At 42.5% G+C, this 21,693-nt stretch overlaps 1 protein-coding gene across 1 annotated transcript in view; it reads right to left on the reverse strand.

Annotated features, from left to right (window-relative positions):
* Positions 1-7,342: 7,342 nt before the first annotated feature.
* tspan4a (tetraspanin 4a) overlaps positions 7,343-21,693 on the reverse strand; it is a 54,026-nt gene continuing 39,675 nt past the window's right edge. The window contains exons 4-7 of the mRNA XM_031848776.1: positions 20,629-20,730; positions 17,385-17,516; positions 9,169-9,252; positions 7,343-7,868 (exon numbers count right to left, since the gene is read on the reverse strand). Of these exons, the coding sequence (XP_031704636.1) occupies positions 7,800-7,868; positions 9,169-9,252; positions 17,385-17,516; positions 20,629-20,730 (387 nt within the window). The 3' untranslated portion in view covers positions 7,343-7,799. The remainder of the gene's footprint in view (positions 7,869-9,168; positions 9,253-17,384; positions 17,517-20,628; positions 20,731-21,693) is intronic.

Below are 21,693 nucleotides of genomic sequence, written 5' to 3' on the forward strand. Positions count from 1 at the left end.
TATGGTACCAATTGTAGTTGTTTTTATTAGTGGGAGTGTTTGTGCGAGTGTATGAAAGTCTGTTAGTGTCATAACTTCCTGCTGTATGTGAATATTTGTAACCGTAGATTTGTACAGGTATGTCTGAGGAGGAGGAGGAGGGGGAGGAGGAGGAGGAGGAGGGGGAGAAAATAAATGTTCAAATAAATTGTTTATAATAACGTTGACAATTAAATTTGATAGCTATAAATATTATTGTCATTAATGTTGCCACCATCATTAATAATTATATCAATGGTAAGGAAAAGACAAAAGTAAATAATTAAAAAAAACAATAACAAAAATATGATTACTATTATTATTATGAATAATAATACAAATGAATAAATGAATTCATTTGGTGTTCAGTCCACTTTTGTGTCTCCTTCTATTCAGTTTTCGTATGTTTTTGTGTCATTGCCTCAGGCCGCCTCCAGACCTCGTGAGGCAGCTGATCCACACTGCAGGTCCTCCCTCCTCATACCGGGCTGACCCCAGACCCTCATACCGGGCTGACCCCAGACCCTCATACCGGGCTGACCCCAGACCCTCTGTCAAAGAAGCCAGTCCATTATGAGCGAGGCACTAAAGTCGTTTTCATGAGCGAGTCGCCTGCAGCCTAAATGAGTTCAATGTTTCAGAGAAAGACACACCATGTGGACAATACACACGTGGACACTTCTCGTGATTAGGAGGTTCAGCTGCCTCAGCGACTGACATGTCTAACAGGTGCATTCAATCAATCGTCTTCACAGCGGCAGGAAAACGCACAGGTGGCACGAATTCCGTTAACGATGGCTCGGTTCCATCAAGTGTCCCAGTAAGTAAAGCCCGTGTGCTCAATACATGGCCTCCGGGTCGGTTCTGTTACGTGTTTGTGTCTGGCACCTACTCACAGGAGGATGACATTTTAATTGTGTAGCTTGAGCCCTCATCTCTGAGAGGAGTCGTGTTTGCCTCCAGTGTTTTCTTTGTTTTGCCCTCCAGCTAACTCGGTGATGTAATCATGACATCTGCTGTAAAAGGGTCCAGAATGATTGCAGGCTTTTAAATGGAGTTTCATTTTGGTGAACTTCACTATGAAAATGTGGTTCTACTCTTGTTTTAATACAATAAAAAATATATTTTTTAACAGGACATTGATTGAGCCCAGTATCCTTAAAATGAAAATATTCTGGGTTTTGCTTCCTTTTTGGAGCCTAACACACGAAAAAGAGAAGAAATATCTATTTTAAGCATTTTTGAGAAAACATCTTTAATGGCTGTTCTGAGGAAAACTCAAAGAGTGACTAATACAGGGATCTCCTTTCACTTCCCTAATTAGAGACAGCTCACGGCCTGAAATGTATTCACTTTCTCCCCGTTTGAAAAGGCCATCCATCCATGCTGCTTCATCAGCTCACTGCTGGCTTCAGGAACAAGACGAGAGAGAATGGGGAGGTGAGGGAGCAAACACACAGGTATGTTTTATTGATCAAGCACAAGATGGGGAGAAAGCCCATGAACATGGGGATGAATAATGCATCAGGTGAGGGGAGAGGAAACCGAGATCTGTTGGAGCGGTGAGGTGAAATCAAGAGGCGAGAGTGGAAGTCTGGGGTTTTTGGAGAGGGTTGGCCGTGTTTCAGCAACTCCATTTCCACACTAATGGACTGAATGGAGCTTCATTTGCCAGTGTTTGAATCTGAGCGCACACCTGTGAGAGGTTTGCAGCCTTTTTCATGTTGATGAACTGATTGCAGGTTAATAGTATTGTCACTCTTGATATATCACATTTCTTTCCATCCGGGGAGTTCAACTCTGACTGTGGATAGATTACAAGGTAATGGGCCCCTGAGCGAAGAAGATAAAGGCCCCTGATCCCGATCCCAGCAGTTTAAGAGCAGGACACCCTGAAAGGCGTGCAAAATGACAAACAAAATGTCACAAAAATGTCTTTTTGTGTCTCTTTGTGGTTGTTTTGTGTCTCTTTGTGGTCGTTTTGTGTTTCTTTGTGGTCGTTTTGTGTTTCTTTGTGGTCGTTTTGTGTCTCTTTGTGGTCGTTTTGTGTTTCTTTGTGGTCGTTTTGTGTGCATTTGTTGACAGATTGTGGTAGTTTGACTTTTCTTGGAGGTCATCTTGCATCTCTTTGTGGTTGTTTTGTGTCTCTTTGTGGTCGTTTTGTGTTTCTTTGTGGTCGTTTTGTGTTTCTTTGTGGTCGTTTTGTGTCCCTTTGTTGACAGATTGTGGTAGTTTGACTTTTCTTGGAGGTCATCTTGCATCTCTTTGAGGTTGTTTTGCATTTCCTTGCAGCTGTTTTTTGCATATCTTGCCTCTGCTCAGTGGTTCTACTCAGAAACCCATGCCTCATTCTGACTCTGACTAGCTTTTTGTCTTAACACCTTCATCTAGGCCAACATGTAACTTCACTTTTCAAACCTAACCCTGGTTCCATTTTGTGTAATGAGATTTTCTTGCTGTCACTGAAGGCCGGAGATTGTGGATTGTCATTTTCATTGATCGTTTTAATTTATTGTTTCATAATGCGGGCACAGTGAAGCCTTTTGAGACTCTAACTGCATTCAAGGGCTGCACACATGAACTTGACTTATTTCTTAATAACAACCGCTGAAGTGAATGAAAACAAAAGTGCAAAGACACCCACACACATATATTTATAAAATCAATGTTGGTGTAATGTGCGCTTCAGTTTACACCAGTCTGGGCATTTTGAAAAATACAACTATTCATGGAGAATTACTGAGGGCATCTGATAAACGAGCAAAAATATAAGCTTGTGGATATTACTGTTGCAGGTCAAAGGCTCCAGTCCCATCGCCTGAGACATGAACAACTTATTCTCACATTACAGAAGAAAACCAACTGTGATGTGACACGTCGAGCCTCCTCATATCATCCCTTATTGGCCCTGTAATATTTTTATTAAGTGTAATGTTTTCACATCTATACGTGCCACTGGGTCTTGGTTAAAGGTGCAATATACAGGATTAAGAGCATTCAAATAGCAGCAAACAACTCTTATGTATAGATGTTGTGGAGTAATGTCTACCTGAGCAGAGAATGAAGTCTCTCGTCCTCTGTGTGTTGTTACCAGAGCTTCTCCGTACTTGCATCGCCAGGCTGCCCGTGCATGCTTTTAGTGCGTGTTACTGCATGTGGGTAGCTGCCGGCCGCTGCTATGCACTGCTCTCATACAGCGGTTACAACTGGTAACCCCGTCCTGTTTGACAGCGTCGATGCTGAAGCGTATCAACCACCCTCAGGTTCCCTCTCGGGGTAAACACTGTCAGCGCTTTTGTTAGAGTTGAGCTGTTGAGAGGCAAATGAAATGCTGGCTGGACCTCTTACATCCCCTGCTTCACTTAAATATACACGTGACACTTTTATAACAGACTTGTTGTAACGTACTCTTAATTTGTTTGTTAATCATCTAGTGTACTTTTTATATTTAAATTATGTCTTTTTCTATTGTTTATTGTTATCACTACACCAAATTGCATGTGCAAACGTACTTGGCAATAAGCTGATTCTGATTCCCAATCCTGCGTATTGCCCCTTTTTTAAGTTGAACGTGCTCTAGAAAATGTAGGCAGTTGTTGAAAGATGGCTCGGTAAAAACATTTTTCGAGAATGACTTGGAGCGCGTGGTCGACCAATTGGATGATCTGGGGTTCGATCTCCAGCTCCTCCAGTTCCTGTTGATGTGTCTTTGTGCCAGACGCTTAATTATTCACGGAAGGCTGTGCCATCGGTGTGTGAATGCACATTAGTTTAGTCCCGATGAGCAGATGGCACCTTGCATGGATTGAATGTGTGGAAATGGCTGAATGATTTAGTGCAGTGAAACAAGCTTTGAGTGGTCGGAAGACGAGAAAGGCGCTCCAGTTACCATTCCCCATTCCTTACCCAGCGCATGCTCTAAACTATGTGCAGTAGTTCAGTAATTGTTTTCAGCGCTCCTCCTCTCTTTATTTCAGTCAGTTTGCACATTAGTCCCAGTTTGTGCCTCTCATGTATTCCTGTCGCATTCAAATCTCATTTTACATAAGATACCCAAAAACACAACAACCCAGATGTGGTTAAACAGCTGTCCACTGCTAAACCCACTGTCCTCAAGATATTTCCAGAAGACTTCAAGACTTCATCTGTTGCATTGTAAAAAAAACATTTGTTCTCAAATTCAAACTTCTTGTCCACGTAGCCAGAAATAACGTTTTCCCTTTTTTTGTACAACTCAAGCAACGATATTGAGTACAGAGATGTGTCATTTCCGCCTGTCTGGCTTTCGCCGTCTTTCCCCAAACTTAGCTGACAACGCTGCTGTCAGTCTCTCTGTCTGAGTCGGTCATTTACTCTGATGAGTCGGGGCTGTCAGCTCAGTTTGAAGACTCTGAAGCTTTGTTTGTACAAGTTGCAAAGTGTGTGTTGACTTCTGTACGCTTCACTTCCAGTTTTTACACAACTGTGTGGGTTACATTTTTACCAACCAATCACTAGAGACCATCATTTCCGCCTGAATCCAACATAAATTTGATGTGTTGCCATGACCACATACTTTGTGCCAGTGTTTTAAAAGTGGAGCGAGTTAGAAGAGGAAACAAACGGAACAGAACAAGCCTACGATGTGGGCAATGTTGAGAAGACATGTCGCATATGTAATATTATTTTGTTCATAAAGACAGTCGTTTCATATTATTCAAAAGCCCAAATGCAAAAGAGCTGCCATTGAGGGAACGACTCAGAGATGTCGGGGTAATTCTCACATACAGACATCAATGAGGATTTAAGCAGGGAGTGAAATACATGATTACCCTGAACAGCCTCAACAGGGGGTCTCTACAATAAGTTGTCACTTAAATGTCTTTCTAAAGCTGAGTCAATGTCCAGCAGTATTCATTACTAAAATAATTTCTGCAGTAAATGACGCGACGAAGCGAGTTTGTTTGTGTGTTTTACTGTTTACCTAACCGGACCCCATTTGGACACATTTGATCCATTGTCGTTCGTGAGAACCTGGATTAAAGCAGGACATCGTCTCTCCTCTTTCTGCATACCATGACGGAAACGAGAAGAGGCAGAGCCGAGGTCTGTGTGTCGGGTTAGAGTCTGAGCGCGTGCACGTCGGGTTAGAGCGCGTGCACGTCGGGTTAACGGTTCCTATGAAATCTTGCAAAAAGTTACTCCTCATTTTTCCTGCGTTTTCCAACAAAAGTCCAGCAACACGTGTCAGTTTCCGCTCGTTGAATGCAGACAGTCTTTTGAAAAATAGACTTCCGTCTTCACGGGAAACTCAGTTAGGTTCAGGCAGCAAAACTAATTGGTTAGGTTTAGGAAAAGGTCGTTGTTTGGGTTAAAATAACAAGTTACGCGACAAATGAATCAACGTTTCACACGCGGAAGTAACGGCGGTCTCCTGGGTGAAAGATCTCCGTTTGATGGACCCGCCCACCTCCCTTCCTCGTTCATGATTACGTGAAAAACATACAAAATAATTTTGTGGGATATCTACGAATTAGGGAATTAAGGTTAAAGATGCACAATGTCTTGTAAAGAGACACAAATGAGGAAGGCTGGCGAGAAGTAGAGAAGAAGGACCGTGTTACGCCAACAAAGACACCACGGGAAAAAATGCTGAGTCTCAACCCGGCATCTCGTAGCAGTACGACAGAAGTAGATAATAAATGTTTCCAGACATCAAAGCAGAGCGATATATGACCTTTCAATAGATTTAGAACAGCTTCAGCGTCTGCAGGGGTCTCCATTGTTGTTCTTGATACTCCTTGGTTCCAGCACTGAGCAGTTAATCGTTAGTCCACCCGATTTCTTTTTTAATTCGAGAAACTGCTGTTTCATGTCATAATGCCAGACGTAGCCGTTGACTTGAACTCGGTGGTGTGGTGCGGATTCTGAGGTCTGGACCCAGCCAACTGCAGCGACCCATCCCCGCGCCATTTCCATCGCCTGACCTTTTCCCGCCCTTCTGCTTCCCATTTCCCTAATCGGCACAGCAGTGTTTACAGCGGCCCGTCTCCACTCACGCCCTGACAGATTGTCTAGTTTGCATCCACCCCATCGCTCCAGCCTTCATTTCTGAGATGGATTGATTGATGGTCCGTCTGGTTACGTTTGTCTGTTTCGACCGATTACTTGGTTTTGACCCTTGCCTGTTTTTGGACTTCAGTAAATGAGAACTTTCACATTCCTCTGCCTGTTTCTGTGTCGTGCTTTTGGGTTCAAGCATGTTGTTTCTGAGCCATTACACTGTGTTCTGTGTTTCTTTTGGAACAACACACAGTATGTTAAACACAGCACATGAGGGGAACTATGAGGAAAAGATACTTTTATTTTAAATAGCAGAAAAAAAAAATGCTTTATGTCCTGACACGGCTCCACCTACTGGCTGATGTGTGCAATTCATTTGGCTGACTTCAGGGGGACATTTGAAGCATTTCCACATATGTAGTTGCTCTGGGACGTTTGGTCTCTCAGGTCCAGATGGTTTGAAGGCAGAAAAAAAGAAGCAAAGGGAGGAAAAAGTGCAAAAATAGTTCCAGCACCTGCAGACCAGTGTTTGACACCTGATATTGATGTTTCCCCAAAACCTAACTAAGTTATGTTGCCTGAACCTAACTAACGTTTTTGACGTAATGTCGTCCCGAAAATTTGGTGACTATTTCGAAAGTGGCGTAAGACTGTGTTTGGTTCACAGAATACTCTTTGGAGCTACTTTATTTCAAATGAAGCTGTTGTGAACCATCAATTGGAGAGTTAGACCATCATTCAGTCGGTGATGCTACAGGGCTGAATTACATTTAACAGCTCAAGGTAGGAAAAAGAGAAAAGAGGGAACTCGAATCACAAAAGAGCCCGAGGGGGCTTCACAGCCTGCAGATGAATCTTCGTCATTGGAGCTCTGATTGGTGCTCAGAGGGAAGTCACCACAGGCCAGTCTGGAGGATCCTGCTACTTGTTCATTTTAAATTCCTCTGACAGACTCTCTTTTTTTTTTTTATTATTGAAGATCGTGTAATTATCATGTTCCATATAAATCCACCCAGTAAAAAAAAAAACACATGTTCCACAGTGCATGAAGTCCCAAAGCGGTGCATTTCATTCTATATATTTAATTAGTGCCTCGATCACTTAGGTGCTACAAAATATTTGAATGACTCCAGCGTGTCTCGGGAATGCATAAACAATTTAACATGCCGGTTCCTGGCGAATTCCCTCCTGTTTGTCATCAAGTGTTTTTAGGATGAATACAGCAGGATCACACATGAAAACCCGTCAGCGCTTCCTGTTGAGGAATGACAAGATGACGACGTTTATTCGCGCCACAACATTTAATACACACCATCGCAGGAGACATGCAGCACTTCACATGGTCCCCAACTGTAGCTCTCATTTTGACAACACACACAAACCATAAAATAATTTAGAACAAAACACATATTAAAAAAAGGTGTTACATTTCTTTTTTTTTTCTTATACATGTTCATAATACTGCTTCATAAAATGTATCACAGAAATTAGCTTTTTTTTTGACACAGCAAAACCATAAGGAACCAACTCAGGTATTACACTGACACTGTGCTTGTTGATAGTTAGCAGAAAAAATGTGAAGTGGCGACAACCGAGAGGGAATGTCACAGAGAGGACAAGGAAAGAAGAGTCTGTCGGGGGAAGAGGAGGAGGAGGAGGAGGAGGAGGTGGCGGGTCTATATCCGTCCCTCTCTGATGAGAAACAATCCAAGTGCGCTGAAGGCCAGAGAGGTCGATCGCTAGGCGTAGAAAGTCTCTACTTTCACTGCCTGACAGAACATCGTCATGGAGAAGACCAGGCCCAGGATCTGCACCAACGCAAGAAACAAAACCAGCCATTAGAATCCAACATGAACGGGCTCAGATGTGCAGAGTCACAGCGAAATAGAGAGGAACGCTTCCGTCTGTTTGGCTCATTCTCTGTATCATGATGTAAATACGAGCCAAGTCCAAATCTCATGAAGTTTGTTTCTTGGGTAATAAATCCACAGCATAGACTGTATATAAGAAGTGGACGTAGTCGTAGTGAGGCCAGTTAGATATGAGTGTGCAAGGTTATCTATACACTATTCAGAGCATTAATATAGCAGCAAACGACTATGCTGTGTGAAGATAGTGAGTGTGTGTTGTAATCTGAGTTTCTCTTTGCTTTGTTCACACAGTCGGGCCGGCCGCACTCTGCACTGCTCTCATACACGGCGGTTCCAGCTGATGGCGCCGGTGACCCCTCAGGTAAACACTGTTAACTGTGTCAGCGCTGTTGTCGTTTGCACTGTTAGCGCTGTTAGCACCGTTAGCTGCAAGCCGCCGGCTCATGTTGAGTTAAGAAGAGGCAACTGTACAGAAAACAGGGTCCACTGTGGCCACACGCCATAATTACAAAATAATGATTACTGCTGAAGTGAAGTGTAGCAGAGAAGTCAAAACAGACTTGTTAAGTTTGCTAACATTAGCCATCGTAATAGGCTCCGGTCATACCAGGCCAAGTAATGCTGCAGCAGCTAAACCCTTAATGTATTGAACTAAATAATCATTCAACTTTTCATTTGTAAAAGGAAGAATGTGCCATTTCTTCTTTCTAAAGATACACGAACACGCTTTCATTTGTGTCCCTCAGCTGAGCATTGACTCATATATGAATTGTATAATTCTCAGTCAGCTGGCAGACATCATCGGAGATCAATCTGGCAGTGATTCCATCTTCTTTCTGGTTCTCATTTTACTGCATGTACAGTCGCATTTTGTAAAAAAGCGGGCCCCGACTAAAACGAGCCTGCAGCATCACAGAAGCCTCGCGTGATTGATGTTTTCAAGAGCAGCGTATTTCCCCTTCACCACTTGTGTAAGCGTATCACGTACCCACTTGCCTGGAACGGAGATAAAATACTTTCTACGGAGAACCCTCCTATGTGGTTGTACAGTGACAACACAAGAGGCTTATACGGGCTCCTGCTGTCCGTCTTAATGGAAAGGACGCTGGAAGTATTAGGTTTATTTATCACAAAGTCAGAGCCTCCGTCTGAGGCTGCAGATATCAAATACTGGGAGTTAATGACTGCTGGAGAAAAGGAAAAAGAAGAAGTCACACAACTTAAAAGCTGTAATTACCTGAGTAAGTGCTGTGCATAGAGCAAAGATCCAAAGTGCCACCAGGTTCTCATTAAGCCAGTCCTTGACTCGCTCGTAGCACGGCTGTGGAGACACAGACAGAATGAGCAAACATTAGCCCACAAATGTAAACTCACCATTTAGATGTCGAGTAATATTTGCAGGATTTACAGCAACTTCTCCTCCTGTTACTGTGAAGGGAAAACGCTCTTCGGCTAAAAGGTCCTCCTGTGACAACATCCTCATCTCCTCTCTCCTTCTTTGACCTATTATTATTCTTTGGGAAAACTTTCCAAAACGTAAGCCGGTTCCCCGCTGTACTTTTCTCCCCGCAGCTGTACAAACAGGAGTAATGTGAATGCAGGAGCGGCACGTACCCCGCAGGTATCATGTAGACAAGAGAACGGGCTGAATCTTTCATGTCTGGCATTGCTTGAATGCATTTTGAAGGCGACATGACGAAAACCCCTCCAACTGCGTCCCACAAATGTTTTTTTTGTTATTTTCAGCACCGAGAGCACATTTTAAAATCTCTTCTCAAAAAATGTCCCCGAGCCATAAAGGGCCCACCGAAAAGGCAGAAAGAAAAGAAAAAGGGTAATAATTATTGATAGAGGAAACAGAGCGATGCCCTTCTGGGTCAGCGATGTGCCCGAGTAATGAAAAGGAGATGAATCCTCTCGGCAAAGAAAGCGGCTTTCTAAGAACAGTTGACAGGTGACATTACAAATGATGGGAGTGGCATTTGCCAGGTGGCACGTGGTTCTTCCACCTCCTATTCTTTATATATGTGTGTGCCAAACTGTGTGTTTGATTATGTCACATTGAAGAAGAAGACATACTGTAGTAAAGGGAAAAGCTAACAGTCTCCACCGCTGCTCTAATTTAATTAGTAATGTCTGCAGACGTGCCTTCCTGATTGTGCTATTTTCTTTCTTCATCTCCTTACATCAAGAAGTTGAGCCAGGGGAGCCAAACACAATCTACATTTCACCGCTGCTCAACACGTCGAGGGAAGCAAAGGAAATATGTCTTCCTTTAGCATGAGGTGAAGTAATTCTGTGGATCGATATGGAAAGCTATGCAGTCGGCCAACATTTTTGGTTCGGCTTCAGTGTTATTTATGAAACCCCTGCTGTCCAACTGCAACCCTCCTGGGCCAAAGAGCCTGCACCTGAAAATACATAAATTCATATTTTTTATTGTTGGACGTCCACTGCGGGTGGAAAATAAATCCGATAAGTGAACCTGAACCTGCTATGCCAGTCCCAGCACTGCGACTCAAGGTGTTGAAATGGACTCCTCGTGGGATGTCCTCCTTGGCCTGCACTGGAACACCTGGACCAGAGATGTCTGTATCTTCCTCCTCCTCCTCCTCACTGATGACATGTTCTGCTCTGTGTAGGAGGCTCGGCTCAGAAAACCTCAGCAGGTGTTTTAATTGGGCTTAAATCATTTTGTGACACTGGCTGTTACAAAAGGTCAAGAATGAGCTTCCATGCTGAAAAACAAGGTTGTGCGTCATTGCCTTTCACAACATCCCTAATGGGTGTTTTATAATGATGAGGTTCAGACACCTACTTGGTAAGAGTTAGAGAGAGATCAAGGTTGTGGTTAAAGGGTAACCTAAAGGAAAGGTTCACATGTGGCTATCTTTTAAAGGTTCAACCCTGTTGGTTCAGAATCCCGTCTTTATGTTTACCTGGATCCTGTTTCTGTGTTGAGCTGCATTGGAGCTGCTGAACCACGAGAAAGGAATTTCGTACAACAAACATTAAGTCTGCAGCACTGTCTCTTTAAAATTAGGTGAGTGAGTGAGTGTTCACCGTTTGTCCGTCCACGGCTAATCTCTCATTCTGCTGCAGCAAACTTCACAATATTTTGGTGGACAATTATGGCTGCATGCTTAAGGACGTCCTGTGATTGTGGTGACTCACATTTTCTCAAAAACACCTTTTATTACCTGTTTATAATACTGCCATTGACTGCCAGCTGGCTCCTCGCTCACTACTTTCAACTGGCCAGCAGCTGGTTTGAGATCGCTACTAATAACACAGCTGAGTGCATAGCCGACGCACAGCCACTACTCTGCGGCCAAAGAAACAGTTTGCACATTCATTGTTTTGGATGGTGTGTTTGGCTACCAGCCAACAGAACTACCAGTTCACACACTGCCGAGTACATCGCTGCTGCACGAGGGCAGACAGCTTGGTGAGCTGAATTTTGTTTTTGGCCAGATTGCATGAAAAGACTTTTAAGACGACTTTGAGTGTCTGCACATATCACTGCTTGAGTGGGTTTTTCTACGACACCTTACAGCCAATTGGTGTCTTGCCGGTGGCGTTGGCAAAATGTGGGTCGTATTCATTCACACGATTCAGCGGTGGTCGTTGCAGACACACCTGGTAGAGATCTGCACTCTACTGAGTGCACCTGTCTAGTTGAGGATGCAGTTTAGTTGTATGGGAATGTAAGTTTGTAGGAGACATGGTTCTAGTCTGCTGAAGCACCACATTATCTTCAGTCAAAGTGTAGAATGTATTTTTACACAGAATGAGGAATGGATGTTGTCCATCTTGACTTACATTAGAAGTGCATTAGGAATGTCTCAATGTCTGCCTCAGCTGTTTTCATTTTACATGTTTCCAGCCGCTTCTCATTTCCTCCAGGCCCGTGCATTTCTTTCCCAACATTATTCATCCGTTCAGCATGCAGCCTCAGACTATTCACCTGTTCCAATCACTTGCCTCTCTCATCCACCTCCTCACCTGTTCCTCATTCCACAATTAGTCCCCACACAGTATTTATACCGGCCGATGCCCACCTGCTCTTTGCCAGTTTGGTAATGTTGCTTCGTGCCGGGCTGGCATGCACCTGAACCGTTAACCTGTCAATCTGGAACATGCACCTGCACCTTCATTAAGATGCTCTTTGAACGGATCCAAATTTGACTTTTGGTTGGAAACAAAGAGCAGTTGTCAATAAATGTTTTAGGCATCAATGGAGTCATTTTTCATTTAATTACTTTCTCAATGTTTCCACAACCCTACGTACGGAGGAAACCTTGAAACATTTGCATGCTTTCAAACGGAGTGTGTGCTCGTGGTTTGTTGTGAGTGTGTCCTTGTGTGTCGGCATGTGTTTGCTATCAATGAGAGCGTGACATCTTTTACACAGTTCTTGAGTTCACGATCACTCGGCTGCCGATGACGAGAACTTCAAGCAATCTAAAGCCGACGCCAAGGATCAGCCTTTATTCAAACTCTCTGAACAAGTTGTATAAGGTCTTCATGAGATTTCTATCAGTCAAAAGAAGCACTCTTATATTTGCCTTGGGACAGTTCAACAACACAGAAATGTGCATATCCTTGAATGGCCTCACTGACTTCTTTTGGAGCTAAAGAAAATCTCTGGAGTACGATTTGATTTCAAACAGAGAAGAAAGGTTTGAAACTTCTGTCACTAAGATACTATATGCACCACAGAAATATGAAAAGAGGTCTGCAGGTATTATTGACAGTGAACTGTTGTGGTTCAGTGTGAACTACACGAATTGATTTCTTCTGCAGGGCGAGCAATCAAAACACAAAACTACGTGGATCAGTTGGGCTTTCACACTTGAAGGGGAGACTTACCTGAAGGCCAACAACCTGTTGCCTGAAGGATGTAAATATGTATAAGCGTTTTGAAAAATCTTTAAATGGTTTATGCGAACCTGGTTTAAGGACAAGTAATGGAAAAATATTTTAAAAGGTTACACCGTTCATTTCTAAAAATTGAAAACGGCCGCAGCTTGGCCTTTCCACTGCTGAATTGAATCGAGCTGCAAACAATTGGGGTTTTCATTCGGAGATGAAGGTCTGCTCCCAAGTCCACACCTGTGAACATAATGTTTAAAATCTGCCCTTTGCAAGTAGAAACTGAGGTTAACTTAAGATTTACTTAATTTACTAAACTGAAGAATGAGTTTTAGTTTGAAACAGGGTCTCAGATTGACAATGTTTAATCATAAGAATGCAATAAATATGCAAAGCTGTCCTCCTTAGTTTTGTAACCATTAAGTTCAACTATATGATGAAAGGAATCTCACCACAAGGTTCATTTAGTAGCTGTTGTGGAGCTTCAATCAGCAGGATTTTGCGACTCCTCTGGTTGTATAGAAGTCTATGAGAAAATGACTCTTCTTCTCTCTTGATTTATGACCTCAGTAAACATTGTAAACATGAGTTTATGGTCTCAATCCCTAGTTTCAAGTCTTCTTCAATACAGCATGATGTTCATTTATGCTCACAGGTGTAGACTTGGGAGCAGACAGACCTTCATCTCCCAATAAAAAACATTTTTGCTCGCCTAAAAATGTTGGATTCATCTTTCAATTGTACTTAGCTCAAACCTCTCGTGTCACTTTTGGTTGCAAAAAAAACAAGATGGCGACGGCCAAAATGCCAAACTCGAGGCTTCAAGTATCAGTCCAGAAACCAATACGTGACTTCACGGTCAATACGTCCACTCCTTTTATACGTTTGGTTTAAATGAGTTATTTCATGCTAATGAAAGAGGGCGTGATGTCACAATTCATGGCTGTGATTCTCTTTCACAAACGAGCTGTGGCCGTGCTCTGCTCGCGATCATACGGATGTTTGGGTGGGACCTCGATACCGCGGCTCCACCCCGTGATCACTAGCTACTCTGCAGACTCTGGCTCCAAATAACGTCAACAGCAGCTCCCGCATTTGGGATATTTTCACTTCACTTCTCTACAGTGGGAGGAAGTGGAGACGACTTGTCCATTTATATATGAAGTCTAAGTGTCGTACCGCTTTAAGTACTTTGTGGACATCTCAAACAAATGTTGTTAAAGTGTTCAGAAAACAATTGAAATGAGAACATTTTCAGTTCCATGACAAGTGGACACTTCTGTCTGCTGATGAAGATCATGTTTCATTGCCTTGTCAAGTCTTACTGTGACTTTCTTTTTTTATCTCTCATGCTGATCCTCTAAATAATAGCGAATTAATCAGCTTTTGCAGTTGGCAGAGCTGGAAAACAGGTGTTTTGCAGGCCTGCTGTTTTTGCATTTTATTTTTAGTGGACTGAATAAGTCACATGAGAATTTAGATTCAAACAAGAAAGTTTCTTGCTGAGGATTTCCAATTAGTGTCGATGGCAAATGTAGTCCGTTGAACTGATAAATTCCTCAGTGTGAGCTATGTTGACTGAGACAGATGAGTTCTCCTGCTCGCGGAGCCGTACAGTGCCTACATGTACCAGCATGCATTGTGCGTGAGCTTTTGTCGCCCCAAGGATCGCGGCCAAGCCCCCAGGAAGAGCGCCCGTCTCTGAAGAAAATATTACGTAGTCGCCAATTGGTGGGATTGAAATTTCCGACGTCCATCACGTGATGGCGTGGGGCCCAAAAAGACAGACTTTTCTCAAAGACATCCATTGGGAAAGAGATGTCTGGAACTCTTTCTTCTTCTTTTTTTTTGTTAAAATTAGCTTCCCAGTATCTAGAATTATTTTCCTTCCTCCGTTCATGTGAATGAGCCCCAGAATAAGGCTGAATTCACTCCTCTACATCTTTAAACAGCAAATAGCAGGCAAATTTTGAATCACATGGCTAAAATATCAACACACTCTGGAACTGACTGAAGATTCCAAATATGATAAGCTAAACGGAATTTGCATCCAAGATGTGATGTTCTTAAGACAGGAGGCCTAGTGGGACCATAAACAGCGAAGAGCAGACGACCTAAAATTGAACCCTGAGGGATGCCATAGGGAACAGTGGATGTGAAGAATAAATGAAACAATTGCCCGCCAATGTTTTATGCCCAGTGCTTTCATTGCGAAAGGTGTAGATCTGGTTTGCGCTGCCTTTGTCATGGTTGAAAGGAATATTAAAGTTTGCCTTCCTTCTGTGTGAAAGTATTCGTGATAAGAACAGTTTCAAAAAACATATTGATGACTGAATTCATTTTTGTGAAGGCATTTCGGGTGAGAATGAATTTCCAGATCAGACTGAGAAGCTGTGGTTCTATCTGATAAATAACAGTCAACGGCTGCGCCAGGACACCGACCACATGTTCCTGCATAAGAATGGTGAGGTCTGCTGTGTCAAAGGATGAGATAGAAGCTAGAGGAAGGTCACGATTTGATGCATCAGCTGCCAAGAGGAAATCATTAGTCAAGATGGCTGATTCTGTCCAATGCAGCAAGGTCTCTGAAACCAGACTGAAATATTCAAAGACGGTGTCCTGAAGCAAGAGAGCCGGCAGCAGTTCAGTAAAAACATGATTTATCTGGCACCGTGGGAAGAAAGAGCTTCTGAATATCAGTCTTTGCTTGTTCAGGACTGATTAAAAAAACCGCCAGCTGCCAAATGTCTAGCTCTATAGCGTCACTTAACGACTGAACAACCGCTGAGACTAATTACGTTAATGACAAGTTTATGGGAAGAGTGTCGAGAGAACAGGTGCTTGGTTTCATGTGAGACGCAGTTTGCTTCAGTTCAGAAATGATATAGTGAAAGACCTCCGTGCAGTAGCGTTTGCCAGGTCACAAGTAGGCGGAGTAATTTAAGTTCTGAATGAATGTGTCATCAATACCAGCTGTCCCGACATATTACCTCAATGCACTCAATCACCTCCCGTGCAACAACTTCCAATCTTGCTAAATGATGTTGCATGTGCAGATTCATCTAGTTGCATACTTTCCTACTATAGAGACACCTGAGACTAAAATGATGTAGCTGCACAGCCTGTTTTTCAGCAGCATTTACAGTCGAGCTCATGAAATGCAAACCCTTCTCGGCAGATTTTCCACATGACACTAATGAATTTAAACTCAAGTGCCCTCCCGTGTGGTTTGGCAGCAGCAAAGAAGCATCAATTATTGGTTTAGCCCTGGTCAGGATGCAAAGTGTGTGTGGCCTATGAATGGTCTAACAGATGTGAAGATGCTTTAAGAGGTGCAGACCTCTAAACCTCAGTTTGTTTGTTTTGTCGTTGTAAAGTTTTTCATGACAGACGACGTCTGTCAATTTGACGAATGGTTGCTTTCTGCAACTTTTATCACAATCTGAAAAGTAAACAACAACTCTGTGCACAGTGCAGCTGATAATAATTAAAAACACTGATTATGCATCCGACAAACATTAGTAGCACCAGCAGTCAAGTCCGTCTGGACAGAAGTAATTAATTCAATCTGTCATCAAGAATACAAATCTCTCACTGCGTCCTGCTGTTTGCTTGTTGCACAGTTAAGGTTGACTTTTCTTAATTGGACAACTTGTAAGTCAAGTTGTTTTTCAACAGATAACTGATTATTTGAATTTTAAAAAAATTCCTCTTTTTACAGAAAGAAAGGCAGACATGTTAAATCCAATTAATCATGGTCCCGGAATGATTTGGGATTTAATGAGGAATTAACTTTCGAACTTACAAATTTGCATTTAAATGAAATGTGACCAACACTCAGGCAACCTCACTTTTAGTTTATTTTTAATCTGTGCCTGAGATGATATTGGACCTTGACTCCCTCACACAGGTCAGGTAGACGCTCACAAGTACAGATAATCAGCTTAAATTTGTCGGTTGTGGTTTTATGAATGCAACATTCAAAACTGGCCTTTTTAATTACAACCTCTGATCGCGGTTAAGGTTTAAGTGCTCCAGATTCCCTCTCGTTTTGGAACAAGCTTTCCTTTCTTTTGACTCTAAATGGACCATAATGTACTAAATGAACATCATGCTGTATTGAAGAAGACTTGAAACTAGAGATTGAGACCATAAACTCATGTTTACAATGTTTACTGAGGTAATAAATCAAGAGAGAAGTAGAGTCATTTTCTCATAGACTTCTATACAACCAGAGGAGTCGCCCCCTGGTGGACATTAGAGAGAATGCAGCTTTAACACATGAAGCATTGGCTTCACTTTTCAGAAGCAGAAGTTGCAGCCTGTGTTAAAAGTGATGATCAAACTCTTGACAAACTTTAAATACTGACTTTCTCTCTTTCAGCCACATGCACACCGCTCCACAGGCCTGCTGTGGTTGCTGAGATATGATTCGACAATCCCTGGGAAAGGGATTTAAGCTTCATTCAGTTTAGGCAACATTCAAATTTATAATCCTGTACAACTGGAAAAGATTAAAAGGTTAGTTATTAGTAGCACCTTTTGGAGGTTTACTTTGATTTTAATGCCAGGACTTACCGCTGTCCACCACGTCCCTGGGTTGTCCAGGCCACAATTGTCGCTGTACTCCAGGCAGCAGGAGTCCGGCACGCGGGAGGCATTGTACACTTCGAACCAGTCTGTGTGGTTGGTTACTCCACAGCATCGAAACTGCACCAGAGAGAGACAATAAGTTAAGAGAGTCTGGCCTTTTTATTGTCCCGACACTCAAAATCCTAATGCGTGATATCAAATAAACATCCTCCGCTGATGGAAACTAAAGTTATTTACTTGCCAAGAACAAGATTTCCTGGGCAAAATAATTCATATGTGCCGGGCGTATAGAAAACTGTTGATCTGTCTGATATTGAGGCCCTTTTCGTACAATCCACATCTCATTTGTCTCAAAGCCCTGAAATCATTTTCCAACTCGCCGGCTTCTTTTTTTATCTACATCTCCCCCCCTTTGTGATTGGTATGGATTTTTGATAAGGGATCATGGCCTCCACCACGATTCAATTCATCAGCGTACTTGGTGAAAAAGATAAAGCGCCCCTGATGTTTTGTTCATTCAGTGGACTTTATTTCCACACGGGAATAATGCCGCCCGAGCCGCTCCGTGCACAGAATCCGGGATTGTGTGTTAATTTGAAACTCGCTCGCCCGCTTAAACAATGGATCAAGTTTGCAATTTATCATGAAGTACGGCAGATTTCGAAACCCATCTGAAGCATAACGTTTGAGAACAAATCAAAGGCTGAAAACTGCACATAACATTCAAATGTTTTCACCTTGAAAAGTTAACGCCCGGCGTGCCGTGCTGCCCCTTTTTCTGATTTATTGCGCCGGGTGTTTTTACTACTTCTGCTCTTGTATGTAGATTCTCTTCTATTCCAGGAGCAGCCATTAATAATATTCAGGGTGAACTTTGCTCCGGGGACATCTGCTGTATTATCTATTCAGTGACTCAGCATGTATGAGGGAGGCTCGGGGGGGTGAACAGTGACAGAATGAGAGCTGCCTTTTAATGGACTTCACCTCGGCCAGACTTTTATGGAGCCCCATATGCAGCAGAGCCTGATTTGACAAGGAGAAAAAAAAGTGCACATTCACGCTTGCAGAGATATATTCTCCAAACGATGGCTCGTTCAGGCAGATTCTGCTTCATGCTATCATCCTGTACGCAGGAGAAAGAAACCCTCTGCACATTACCACCCACACATCGCACACATTTGCATATATTATTTTGCATAGCGATACATTTCTCTGTCACCAATTATGCCTTTTCACCAGCACACACCCTTGCACAGTTTGCCTCGCAGACACGCGCCTGCACCGGGGCCAAACATTCAGCGTTTACTGCACTAACGGAACAGAACTACAAGCCACAACACCGGATCTGTGCTGTGGGGGAAAGTCCAAAGCGCCCTGAAGTCTCCCATCTATCACTCGATGTCTCCCCAAAGGCGTTCAACCGCGGCACCATCCGTCCTCTGCAATCCTAAATTCCATATCTCTGTTTCTCGCATTACGTTGTGAATTATTTGGAGGGGAATTTAAGAAAATATAAATAAATAATACAATGGAAGAGAGCCACATCAAAGAGGCGGCTGAAACAAAGATTATACCTCTGAGAGTCTGTGATGTTCCCATTAATCTATCTGACAGCATTTTACCACAGCGTTTAAACTGTAAAGCTTTGAGCATTTGTTACACTCGGTTGAGACATTTTCACACATTTTTACTGATGCTATTTTTCAGATTGCTGGTATTTTTATTTCTTATTTCCCAGCCGGCTTGTAAATGTCCAGATCCCATTAACGACAGGAAGGATTGCAGTGTTTTATTAAAATTTTACATAAAATGGAGGAATATAAAACCAAACGGCCCTTCAACAGTTGACTACTCCCTTTTAATTTAATGTGAGCACAGTGGTACTAATGGTGAAACATTGCCAATAGCAAACGTAAGCAGTGCCTCAGTGAATAATGCAGTCAAAACGTCATGTACTTCAGCTTGTTACGAGATATATTTTGCGTGACTTGACTTGCTAGATGGCATTGAAGCTAAAGCAAAAAGAAATATGCGTTTGTCACACCACAGAAAAATGTGACATAAACCACTGAACTAAATTTGAATGATTTAAAAAAAATATATATAATATAAAGTATATAAATTTAGGTTTCTAAATCATGAAAAATGTGAAACCACGGCCAACCGTGGGCTTCTTTCTACATAGTTTGTCTTTCATAATGGCCAGAATTAATAAGCGTGTGCTTATTAAATAATAATTACAGCCCATCATTAAAAGCCGGTACTCTGTGAAGGTCACGGCCTTTACCTGCAAATATCTCAGAATAAAAGCCTTGTGTTCACAAATGAAGGGATTCTACAGAGAGATGCTCGAGGGCTTTTATTTCTACAGATAGCGAAATGCAGCCGACTGCGCACCTGAGCAGTGCTGCTCACGCAGGCTGTGTGGTTGCTCTAACCTGAAAACATGGCCGCCGGAATTCAACAAATGTCCAACAAACACCATCTTTCAGCCAGGAGACCGCTGTCTGTTCCTGTTTTGATTTATTTTGTCACGTAACTTGCATACTTCAGTAACGGCACTTCTGTAGTTATTTTAACCCAAACAACGATCCTTCCCTAAACCTAACTGAGTAGTTTTGTTGCCTAAACCTAACCGAGTAGTTTTGTTGCCTAAACCTAACAGAGTAGTTTTGTTGCCTAAACCTAACCGAGTAGTTTTGTTGCCTAAACCTAACCGAGTAGTTTTGTTGCCTAAACCTAACCGAGTAGTTTTGTTGCCTAAACCTAACTGAGTAGTTTGCTGTGAAGACGGAAGTTTATTTTGGAAAGAATGTATTCATGTAAGGAGGGGAAACTGACACGTGTTGCTGGATTTCGTATGAAAACACACAAAAAATGAGGAGTAACTTTTCGTAAGATATCATACGAACTGGATACGTTGGTGTTGTCAGAACCACTGATGCTATGAGCTTCATGAGGGTAACCCTATGAGGGTTATGATGAGGATGATAAAATCCTAGACACAAAAATTAAGAAAAAACTCAACATTTCAGTACGACCAGTCTATTCACGTGTCGACAGCATTATTATAATGTGTTTAGAAACAAATCTCAGATTTTACTTTACCCAGACTTTAATTTCTGACTCTGCTGCAATGCTCACGACAGAATGTATTTTAAAGCATCATTACCTCAGTAAACTGTGCCGGAGAGGATGAAAAGGGACTTAAAGCGCTCACGCATCTTACATCAGTTTGTACGATCATCCAGGCGTTGGTCAGGCCCACGTTACCCTCTGTGCCGAACAGCTGGAGGCCCTTCTTCAGATCCCTCTGGGCGTAGTGATCGATCTGAGACAGCAGGAAACAAACATGGCGTCCATCAATAACGAATCTCCGGTTTTATCAACAGATTGATCAGGTAAGAATAAATGCTATTTGAATTTAAACGCCAACAAATAACCACATAGATTCTCAGTTCTCCTCGAAGAAAACTGCAGTACAATCCGTGAGAAGTGAACCAACAAGTCATGGTTTTTAATATCAGTTTTATCGTTATCTGACAGCAGACACGTTTACATGGGGAACCACTGATTTGTTAGACCACTGGTTCACACAGTTAATTGCATAGAATAGAAATGAATAAAAATAGATCTTTTTCTCCCCATCAGGGCAGGACATTTGTCTTTGTCTCACCAATAAAGAAGATAAACAGAGAACAAAACAACTCCATAAAAAGACACATTAGAAATACAACACGGCGATACGTGTCCAAAGGTTAACGACTAATTGAAATCACCCAGCATGGGAATATTTCTATTGATTTCACAAGGATCCCTTATGTATATTTCTGTTTATCAAATGTGTTGTATTGTCCTAGAGGCATTACATCAAATTCAGACTGGAGGGGATGTTAACCATCATTAAAGAAAACACACGCTTTGAGACCTGATTGCCTTCAGTTTCTCCACCGGTGGTGAAGAAGTACTCGCATATTCTACTTTTGTTAAAGTAGAAACACCAGAGTCATTCAAGATCATACAAAATCTGACTTAAAGTTACTGTGAGGAACTTTTATCTGGTCCTGAACCAGTCTCAGTTTAGTCCTGATCCTCTATCAGACCTCCATCAGTAGAGAGACCGTCAGAGAGAAGACGGTCTGTTTCTATAGAGTTATTCTTGATGCTCGTCATCAGAGCCACCGGGTCGGATTCTGGTGAAACCAGATGAAATCATGCAGGTTCACCAGAACCTCCTTCAGCTCAGACTCCAGCAGAGACCGGTCCACCGTGGACAGACCCAGATCCTCCAGCA

The sequence above is a fragment of the Anarrhichthys ocellatus genome, unplaced genomic scaffold (genome assembly GCF_004355925.1).
Source record: "Anarrhichthys ocellatus isolate YVR2014 unplaced genomic scaffold, GSC_Weel_1.0 scaffold8, whole genome shotgun sequence".
NCBI lineage: Eukaryota > Metazoa > Chordata > Actinopteri > Perciformes > Anarhichadidae > Anarrhichthys > Anarrhichthys ocellatus.